General features: G+C 45.9%; 1 protein-coding gene across 3 annotated transcripts in view; it reads left to right on the forward strand.

Annotated features, from left to right (window-relative positions):
* The window catches only part of LAMA3 (laminin subunit alpha 3), a 272,359-nt gene extending 268,198 nt beyond the window's left edge, over nt 1-4,161 (forward strand). For all 3 annotated transcript variants that reach the window (XM_019465535.2, XM_019465536.2, XM_019465538.2), the window contains 3 exons: nt 1,490-1,583; nt 2,773-2,892; nt 3,619-4,161. In XM_019465535.2, coding sequence (XP_019321080.2) covers nt 1,490-1,583; nt 2,773-2,892; nt 3,619-3,764 — 360 coding nt within the window. In that variant the 3' untranslated portion in view covers nt 3,765-4,161. The remainder of the gene's footprint in view (nt 1-1,489; nt 1,584-2,772; nt 2,893-3,618) is intronic.
* The last annotated feature ends 6,233 nt before the right edge of the window (nt 4,162-10,394 follow it).

The raw sequence follows: 10,394 nt of genomic DNA on the forward strand, positions 1-10,394 counted from the left end.
TCAAAAACCCTTTTAAAAACCAAATCGTTCCAGGAAGGCCTCAAGGCTAAGATTGATAATGTTAAAGAGCAGCAATTCAACTGAATAAATCTGAAGATCTGATTGACTTTATTAATTGATTCATGAATCAGGCAGCATCCCATCTAGCAAATAGAGAGAAGCTCTGAGGAGTTGTACAAAATGGAAGGTTTTTATAGGAATGACGGTGGGGCAAGGAACTCATTAGCAAAAGAAAAGAAAGAACTGTTCCAGGCAAGGTTACCTTCCGTTTAGAGGAAAGCGTCTTATTAGGTAGATTACCTTACATTTCTTTGGGGGGTTGGAGAAGTCCATGTGACAGGTTGTCATTGGTGCTGTTCAGAAAATTCCTGACTGACCTATCGAGACGACATTTCTGGGGAAGGTTGAAGCTTCAGTTGGGTTAGATATTAAGCACCGGTTTGGTGAGTCGGCCTAAGTGGCTCCATTTTGGGCCTGTGATCTTCTATTTAGCCATAATATGCCATTTTCCTTTACTTCTACCCTTCCACAGCTTAACTGTGAGGGGGAAACTAGAGAAGGAAATAAAATAGCCCAAACTCCTAGAACATTTTCTATTTGAGGTGCAGCCTTTAAGTCTGAGCAGGCCTCTGGTAGGCGAGAGGAGCAAGCAACTACCTGCTTGCTGGCCTTGAGAGAAGGCTGGCTTTTCAGGGGAGCGGGGCGGTAGGGCTCCACGAGAGCTTCTGGAGAGGAAATAATCGCATACGCAAAAATCAAGACACGATGACCTTCATAACAGCAGTGACATTGTTTAGCTGGAAAATTGCCTGAGAATTGGCCTTGCTGTCTAGCTACATGCAAATTAAATGCAAATTAGTTACCAATTTGCTTATTTTAGTCCTGGTATTTGTTCACCTTGGTTCAGCCCTTGGCCCTGGTCCAGAGAGTGGGACTGTGGGATTCTGCACGCTAGCATGAGTGCCTGACCCCTGACACATGCCCAGTACAAGTGCAATCAGTTAGCTTGCTGAATTCCTTGAGCTACAACCCTAAGGCATGCATTCATGGAATTATTCTAATTGTCTGGCCCTCGCAGCAGGGCGTAGGCCTCAACCAGCATTTTTGCCTTCCAAATTTTGCGTCCTTCTAAACAGAACTGTGGCCGCAGTTGCCTATCAATAGCTTGAGGAGGATCTTCCCTGCTGATCAGTGACCTTTGAGTAGAGCCTGACAGAGGAGGGGTTTGGGTTGGGAGGGAAGAGCTCGTCACCTTTGGCAGCAACTTCAGGCCTGGCCTTGGGTTTGCAGCTTGCTTCCTGGAAGGGACTCAGCAGAGAGATTCTTGCAAAGCCTTGGCCCTCCTGTGATCACCTGGTGCGAGAGGGAGGGGCCACGTCTAAGGTGCTTCAGGGCCCTCAGGGTGACAAGCGGTGGGAAGGAAAGAAGGCAGGGAAGTTGGCTCCAGCAGCCTTTCTGAAGGAAATAGGAAAATGCATGTGTCTTCCAGGTCACGGCCTCTGTGGACAGTGAGGCGGGGGGCATCTTGACATCAGTTACACCAAAGCAGTCTCTGTGTGACGGGCGGTGGCACTCGGTGACAGGTATGATGTCCAGTGGCCTGTTGTTCACACCCTGAAACAGTGTCCCTTTCCATCTGGATTTGAATGTCCCAGATACAGCCTCGCTTTATCAATCCATTAGCATATGACCCGGCTCAGTCCACCAGACTGACATGGTGAGAAGATGTCCATTCTCAGCCCTGGCTGCATTTATGCAATTCGTGGCTGCTGCAACCTGTTCTCTGTAACATACAGAGAATTTTCTTTTTGAGCTCAGAAAACTGATACTCTGTGTTTTCAAGGCGGTATAACATTATGATTTAGATTTTGGCTCTGAAATCAAAAGGAACAAAGATCACATCTCAGTTCCCGCCCTTATCTAAGTGACCTTGGGCAAGCCACTTAATTGCTCTTTATCTTCAGTTTCCCCCCTCAACACAATGGAGATAAAAATAGGGCCCACCTCCCAGGGTGGTGAAAATCAAATGGGACAGTGTATGTAAAGTGCACAACAGTGTCCAATATGCAGTAAGTGCCCAGGAAGTCTTTGCTCTTGCTATTGTTCAAGTCCATTTAATACTACTGCAAACGATTTAGACAAACCACTGGGAGGAGATTGGGCATAGCCTCCCAAACCAAATCTGCTGTTTTATGAATAACTTGTGCACATTAGTTTGGTAATATATTAAACCGTATTGGCTAACATACCTTTCCAAAAAAGAAGAGTAGTCTCTTGTCTAATTTGAATGCTGACTACATTGCAATTAGTTAGGATTGTTCACACTGGAGGAATTCTATTTGGAGGGTCAAGAGCGACTCAGTTTTCAGAAGTCAGCGTCTCCCTGGAAGGAAGTTAAGATCTTGTGAAATAAAGATAGCTTCTGGAGAGAGCAGCTGGAATCCCAACTCATTCAACTTATAACCAAGCCGTCTTGTCAGGCTCCTCAATGCTTGAGAGTCACAATTGCTTATCTGGGAAAGAAGAGTGACCATATCTTCCTCACAGATTCATTTGAAGGATTAAATCCTGCAACGTATGTGAAAGCATCTACATCCCACTTAGTGTTGAAAAACTAGTTGAATTTGTGTCTAGGTTGACGGAATTCCTAGCAATAGTGTTCCCACAGCAATGGGTTGAAAGGAAGCCCGTGGTGAAGCCCTAGTGTAGTCATTAAACATTGGGCAGGGCTGTCCTCAGGTAATCAACCTGACCAGCTTCCTCTCCCACCAGTCACCGTAAAACAACACATCTTGCACCTGGAACTGGACACAGAGAATAGCTACACAGCTGGACGGCTCCCCTTCCCACCTGCCAGCACTCAGGAGCCACTGCACATTGGAGGCATTCCAGGTAACTCTTGTCCTGGCTTCTACACCCACGTTGCCCCACGTCAGCTCTTAACATTTCCATCTTAACCGAACAAATCAGTGCCCCAGCCATGGGTTATTAGCTGGGCAGCCGTTGGCTGGACAGTGGAGACAGTGAGGCTCTTTGCTCCAACACATGGGAAAACCCAATTGGTAGCAATGGGCACATTGTATAGCCCAGGCCACATGCTGCTGCTTCTCCTGTCCCAAGCCTATTGTTCATAAGCCTCTCTTAGGCTACCTTTACCTAGAAGCCTGATAGCAGCAAAGAATCAGGAAAGGGGCTAAAAACTGGTCTCTCCTCCCCAGACATTTAGTTTTACTGACGAGTTATTAAGCTTTGCGGGGCCAGAATGGGAGAACCAGGCAGGTTCTGGAATTTTGCCTGGAAAGAGCCTTGTCATTCTTCCTTGTTTGATGTTCCTCCAGAGAGTTTGTTAATTTTATGGGTCTTCCATGACCCATAAAAAGCACTAGTGTTCAGAGTTATTATCTATTGATTTGGGCTGTGGAATTTGCTTCTTTGAAGAACTTGAAGAATAAGTAGCCTTGTTGGTGATTTATCACAGCAGGCAGGGACGTGGGGTGCCAGCTCAAAGGAGGAGGTGACTGGCTGGCCTGAGATCCTCGGTCCCTTTAGCTCTAATAAGATGATTTTCTAAATTGGGCACATTCACACTCATGGAATGCCTCTCCTTTTCTCTTGAAGCCCACTTGAAGACGCTGAAGCTCCCTGTGTGGAAATCATTTTTTGGCTGTCTGAAGAATATTCAAGTCAACCACATTCCTGTCCCTGTCACTGAAGCCATGGACGTCCAGGGATCTGTCAGTCTGAATGGCTGTCCTGATCACTAACACAAACCTATCAGACAGCAAGGGAAGTCACCTTCAAAAGCACAGTTACCCAACATACCTCCCTGTCTCTGCTCAAGATCATTCTTGACTTAAGACACCATCTAGATGGGATGAATAGCAAGTCTAATTTCATACTCTGACCATGCACACCCATCCTTTTGGCACTCAGTGTTACCTGTGTATTTATAAAAATTCCATGTCTTGAAGGTGATGAACAACTTGTTACATGCTTTGGTAATATCATTTTCAACTAAACATTAAATGCCTTTTAAAGGACATTATTTTCCACCTGGTAAAAAAATAAATATCTTTTAAAGCACTTTAAAAACACAAAAACTGACATGTGTCATGGGGTTGTAACTTAATGGGGTTAAATAAATGCAGTGTACTCTTTAAATGGGGACGTTTGATTAGCATTAAGCCAATGGCTTGTTGGCCACTGTTAATCATACTAATTCTTCAGCACCTGTTCAGTGTGCTACCCACAACACAGCACAGACTTGTGTGGCACTGTGTGTGCTCAGTGTTGGCTATACCGTCCGGCAGAAGACATAATTCCTGCCCTGAAGGAATGTGCAGTCCAACTTGGGAGACACACAATATTCACAAAATAGTAAATAACGAACAAACTGAATTAATGGACCTATATTTCCCCTTGGCTTCCCATGTACAGTCTGCTACCAACCAAGTCTAGATTATGACTATCAATTCCTTGAGGGCAAAAACTATCCAATAGGGGAGATGAGATGGATATACATTCTATAATTAAAGCTTTGCATGGCAAGCTAACAGAAGTCAACAGGAAGGAGGAATTGCTTCCTGTTTAATCTACAAAACAATGAGACATGTACTAGACCAATATAATTAACCAGCACCGCTCTTCCTAACGAAGAAGACTATGTAAGCATTTCTGTGTCTTCTACATAGTGTTTGTCCCTCAGAAGAAAAAGAATAAATCTAAACTTTGGATATGGTCATCCTCTGTGGTATCCTTAACACCTACCTGCCCTCCACCTCTGAAATGGAGCCACATTCTCTTCAACTCAGTGCTCTTCTTTGGCCGTCACACTGCAGTCCTGTGGGCATGCTTTCTAACACCTGTGTCTATGCAACCATGGAATATTCTCCAGGAGAGGTAGCAGGTTCCCCATTACAGGGAGTATTCAACAGTGGCTGGCTGGTAGGCCTTAGCGATGCTATGCTGACTCAGGGATTGAATTACATGACCTTAAGTTATATGTTTTCTGAAGACATTGACTTTTAACTGGAAACTTCCATCAGTTATTTACCACCCAGATTCTGAGTCTTCATGAAGAGCATCCATTTTACCCGTCTTGGCACTAACTACACTAAATGGGTGGTTCTCTCTTCGGCTTCCTGGTGTTAATCTAATTGACTCTACAGAGTTATTTATTAGGCTGATTATTCCTGAGCCCTTCCTAGATTCATCATAAAGGGACGGCAAATTCACCTAATACCGCTGGTTTTCCTTCCATTTTGTAGTACCTTGAAGACCAGCTGTCCATCTGCCTTTTCTGAATATAATCCCAGCCACCAGAAGGCACAGAGTGTCACAGACTGAATGACAGTTAAGGAAACAGAAAGCCCTCAGCATGCCTGTTCTCAGATCGTAAATGTGTGTTCCCTGAAAGGAACGTTTACAGCTCTTAACTAAACCATCAGCGCAATTATTTGTAAACTGTGAAGTGCCATACAGATACTATCACTGGTGTCCTCTCCCTGGCTCAAAGTCTCTCACAACTTGGGCTGACCTTGGGATGAGAGGCTAAGTAGGGACAGTGGGTGCACTGGTGGCCGGCTCTGGCCAGTTCATGAGAGGTCCACAGTTGGTATCCTTCCGGTCAGGGGAAAATGGGGCCTGCACTGTGAGAAAGCCAACAGCACGGCACTATTCCCTGAACAGTCACTTCAGGGACATCAGGTGACTAGGAAGCAGTCATGCGTGTGCCTTCATGGGCCGCTTCCTGTAGCATCTCCCAGGGCACCTCTTGACCTCATTTCTCAGTACAAGGGGGGTTGAGTTTTTGTCACACTGGCAATAACCCCGTGGCAGAGGACGATGGCCCTGGACAGAACATGCTGACGTTCCCCTCCTCCCGTGTGGGAAGTGGTCTCACTTCCCCACAGAGACCTTTGACTCAGCTCCTTTCTGTGCCACCCCCCACGCCGTATTGCGCTGCAAAATCCCCAAGCCCCAGCTCTGCCCTCCCTACCACATGGACTCCTGTCTCTCTCCCAGCTCTCGGGGCTCTCCAACTTTAGGTAAGTCAGTGCTAGCCCCAGAAAGGCCAGATTCTTTCTTACAAATGATAGGCTTAAAGCCAGCATATGAGTGGAACCACTTCTAAATAGCATTATTGTATTGAATACAACTGGCATATGTGTTCATTATAGAAAAATCAGAATATGCAGAAAAGCATAAAAATCACCCATAGCTCATCACTCAGAAACCTGTAGGTCTTTAGTTACATGTCTATATTCTTTTTATTTTTAAAAATTTTTTTTCAGTTTGTTTAGCTCTGAGAGAGAGAGAGAGAGAGAGAGAGAGAGAGAAGGGCAGTGACTCCATGCTGTCAGTACAGAGCCCAGCTAGGGACTCCATCTCACGAACTGGGACATCATGACCTGAGCTGAAATTAAGAGTTGGATGCTCAACCCTCTGAGCCAGCCAGGCACCCTGTATTCATTTTAAATGCACATGTATTTCTTTACAAAATTACAATTATGCTGTATGTATTTTTATGTGGTCTTAAAAACTATATGGTGAATTTTCCCAGGTCTTTGACTGTAGAACATTCCATCAAATAAATTTATCATAATGTATTTAACCAACCTCCAACCACTTACACAGCTGGGTTGTTTCAACTGTTTGTAATCATAAGCAACACTAAAATGAATCTGGCAGGGAATATATACTTATTTATTTTCTTATACTTAGAAGTAAAACTACTCGGTCAAAGGATATGAACATTTTCATGTTTATGGTGAGCTATTGCCACATTTTTTTTCCCCTAAGAGGTTATATATCCACTTGCATTCACATCTTTTTTAACTGGGCTTGGGTCTGATGCCGCTAAATATAAAGTCACCAACATCTGCCCTGGTCTTCAAGACAGGGAGCAGCTGCTGGAGCAAGCCAGCCCATAGACAGCCACCATGCTCTGGGCTCATCTGAGCCCAAATCACATGCCTGGAATCACAGCATGGTCAGCTGATAGGGCTCTAGGTGACTGTGCACAACACCTTAAGACTTAAAACACGGGCAGCTTTATCATTTGTCCCTAAGAACCCATGCTAAGCCCCAGACAGCCAGATTTGCAGAGCGTGCCGCTCTCAGAGCGCTCCAAACCAGTGCCAAGCCTTGGACATGCTTCCAGAAGGGAACAAGGCACTCCTCCAAGCGCTTGAAGAATGTACTGTGCTCTCTGGGCAGCCAGGGGCTTCCTCTTCCATCTTATAGGTTTGATTTCTTTGTGATTGAAACTCAAACAAGGATTCACTGAGGCAAATTTCCAGGGCTTACACAGATAGAAACTCGAGCCGCTATCCCCCTCATCGCCCTGCCCAACCCTCCCCCCATGGGAAAAATCCAAAACGGACACTTTTTTTTCTTTTCATGAGTGATAATGGTCATAATAGCACTGGTGGTAGGTGACAGATACGTCATGTTTCCACTTTCTTGATTTGCCAAACAATATAACTTAATTCCTTGCCATTGAAATTCTAGCAGAATGTCTGTAGCCTGAGTGTAGAAAGTAGAGACAAAATTGGAATATCTCCTTTAATCATCCTCAGGGTGAGGAGTAATTAGTTTCCCAGAGGGCAGAGTCCTGAGATGATGGATACTATTTACTGAAAATGTTTCTTTTCTCCTTTGTTCATAAAGGCTTCTATGACCTCAGAATGTGAAGTGTACCTTTCCACTGCCAGAAGGTTTTATTCCCCATAAATTTTGAATGTGTGGTTTATTTTACTCTACATTGAGTCCTTGATAAGATGAGAACTGAGAGTTTCAGAGAGGGAAGGACCGGAACTTTCTGCAGAGCTTCAGTCTTTGTGAATGCACACAGATAGCACAGCACACACTGATTAAACCATCCCTTGCTCAAAAGGCTTTTGCTAATTAATTGCTAACCTTTCCATCATTTCATACTCAGGGAGCATGCATTCCTGGACAGTTAGAATGGAGCTGGGTATCTGGTGATGTAGCTTGGCATGTTGTCCGTTCAGAAGGCAACTATCAGGGTTCACCTGGGTGGCTCAGTCAGTTGGGCATCCGACTTCGGCTCAGGTCATGACCTCACTGCTCGTGGGTTCAAGCCCCGTGTCAGGCTCTGTGCTGACAGCTCGGAGCCTGGAGCCCGCTTTGGATTCTGTGCCTCCCTCTCTCTCTGCCCCACCCCCCTGCTCAGGCTCTGTCTGTCTCTGTCTCTCTGCCGCAAACATAAATATTTTTTAAAAATTCTTTTTTTTAAGGCAAATATCAGTACTTAACTATTCCTGCAGGAAATACACTTCCTCAGAAATAGCCTGTGCTCTAGAAAATAAGTGAGCATATCTAGCATTCAACTACAGTACTGTCAACAGAGAATAAGATCCTTAATGTCATGTTTCTGCAGTGTCTTTGGTGAGGGGAGGTCCCTCATGGGCTGAAGTGCCGTGGGACTTCTGACTTGCTTCCTGCACCAAAACTACCCAGCTGCTGCTGTGACAGCTCCTGACAAGCCCAGATCCCAGTGGGGTTTGTCTCCTGCTCTACTGTTCCCCGTAATCTGTCTCTTCTTCCCACTTCCTCACAATTAGAGGGAAGTCCCTTGGGAAAGCCACCATCCCCCTCCCCCCACCTTCAGGAAACACTTCGGCTCTTGGAAGTCCTTTGAATCTGAGCCACTCCTTGCTGTCCTGGGCCTATAATTTGAGTTGAGTTTCAAGCATGCAAGTTTCCGTCGTATGGCTTAGACTCTTCTAGAAGTTTGAGGGACAAAAACGTTCCATCCCTTACTTCACAAGCCTTCTCTGAGAGTTCAGTGAGATGAGGATGTAGATGATATTAACACTCTCAAACACCAGATTCTTCCTTATGGGTTTAGTTTTTTCCAGGAAAGGAATTCAAATGTCCAGAAGTATGAAAGCCAGAAACCTAATGCGGAAGTTTTCTGTTCTACTTGGAACTTCTGTTTATCACTCTCCCTGATTTGCCTTTCTAGGGAAACCCGTGGAGGAAGTCAGCTTTCCCCTTGTGTTTATAGCACTGCTGCGTGCACAAGCAAGATCTGTTTCAGGTGAAGAAACCTTTGTGGTAACGGCTGCCTGTTGCCAGGTCCTCTCCCCTTCGCTCTCACCCCCTCAGGGTTGGCCGCCCTCGCTTCCAAATGCCAGCACCCACGTGTCTTTGAGGCCTTTCTTTGGTTGCCGAAGTCAGCTGTGCACTCTTGCCATAGGTCAGCCAGCTGTTCCGGGATTAATGCCCCAGGTGTGTCCCTTACCAGTGTCTCTTAGGAATTAGTGTCTTTTTTTTTCCCACCCTTGTTGGAAGTGTGTGTTCTATGCTGGTTCCCCGGGTCTGTCCCGCAGGCCTCCTCTGCAGTCGCTCACAGTGGGAACTGGCTCAGAGAGCTCACGTCATTGGCTGCCTTTCCTTCCATGTCTTCTCTTTCCCTTTCCCCCCTCATTATTGGTGTTTCTGTCACCTCCCAAATAAACTACCTGCATTCAAATCTTTGCTCAGTCTCTGCTTCAGGGGACCCCAAACTTTAGACACCCTCTAAAGGGTAGATCTTGTCCTGGGTTTTGACCACACTATATATGTTTTCTGGCTGTGCTCTCTGTGACTGTAAAGACCCCAGGGAACCAGATGCCCTGAAACTCAAACCATAGTTGTTACAATACCATGACAGCACTGAGATGGGAAAAGGTTATTGGGGAGCGCCTGGGTGGCTCAGTCGGTTAAGTGCCTGACTTTGGCTCAGGTCACGATCTCATGGCTTGTGGGTTTGAGCCCCACATCGGGCTCTCTGCTGTTAGCACAGAGCCCGCTTTGGATCCTCTGTCCTCTCTCTCTTTCTGCCCCTCCTCTGCTCTCTCGCTCTCTCTCTCAAAAAAAAAAAAAAAAAAAGACAGAGGCAACTAGGCTAAGTTGTGTGTAATTCAGAGACAAACACCGTAGGAACAAACATTACAGGCAGAGAGAAAAGCATGTGCAAAGGCACAGAGAAGAGAGTAAGCGTGACTTAGGGGAATCTAAGAGAATCCTGGGTATTGTGACCACTGGAGGCAGATTCACATAACGGGGGGGGGGGGGGCAGGGTGGTGGGTATTGGCCAGGAGCCAGATTCTGGGGGCACGCGATACCTTGCTAGCTGCTGTGAGGCATTGGAGGAAGCAAGTTAGAGGCAGTGGGTATCTCTGGTGAGGGGAATTTCAGTGGAGGGACAGGGCTGGAGGCTGGAGTCCGGTAGACCCTAGAAGGGCGAATGGGAGGTGAGGAAGTATCAGCAGTTCGTGGGAATTCCTCTTTTCAGGTGGTTCGATTATGATCAAACAGAGAAAGAACCTGGGGGACAGATGATTGAGGTGGATTGCTTTGTTAGTTTTGATTTCAGAAGGCAG

This window comes from Panthera pardus, unplaced genomic scaffold (genome assembly GCF_024362965.1).
Source record: "Panthera pardus isolate Hobbes unplaced genomic scaffold, ASM2436296v1 HiC_scaffold_15, whole genome shotgun sequence".
NCBI classification, from domain to species: domain Eukaryota; kingdom Metazoa; phylum Chordata; class Mammalia; order Carnivora; family Felidae; genus Panthera; species Panthera pardus.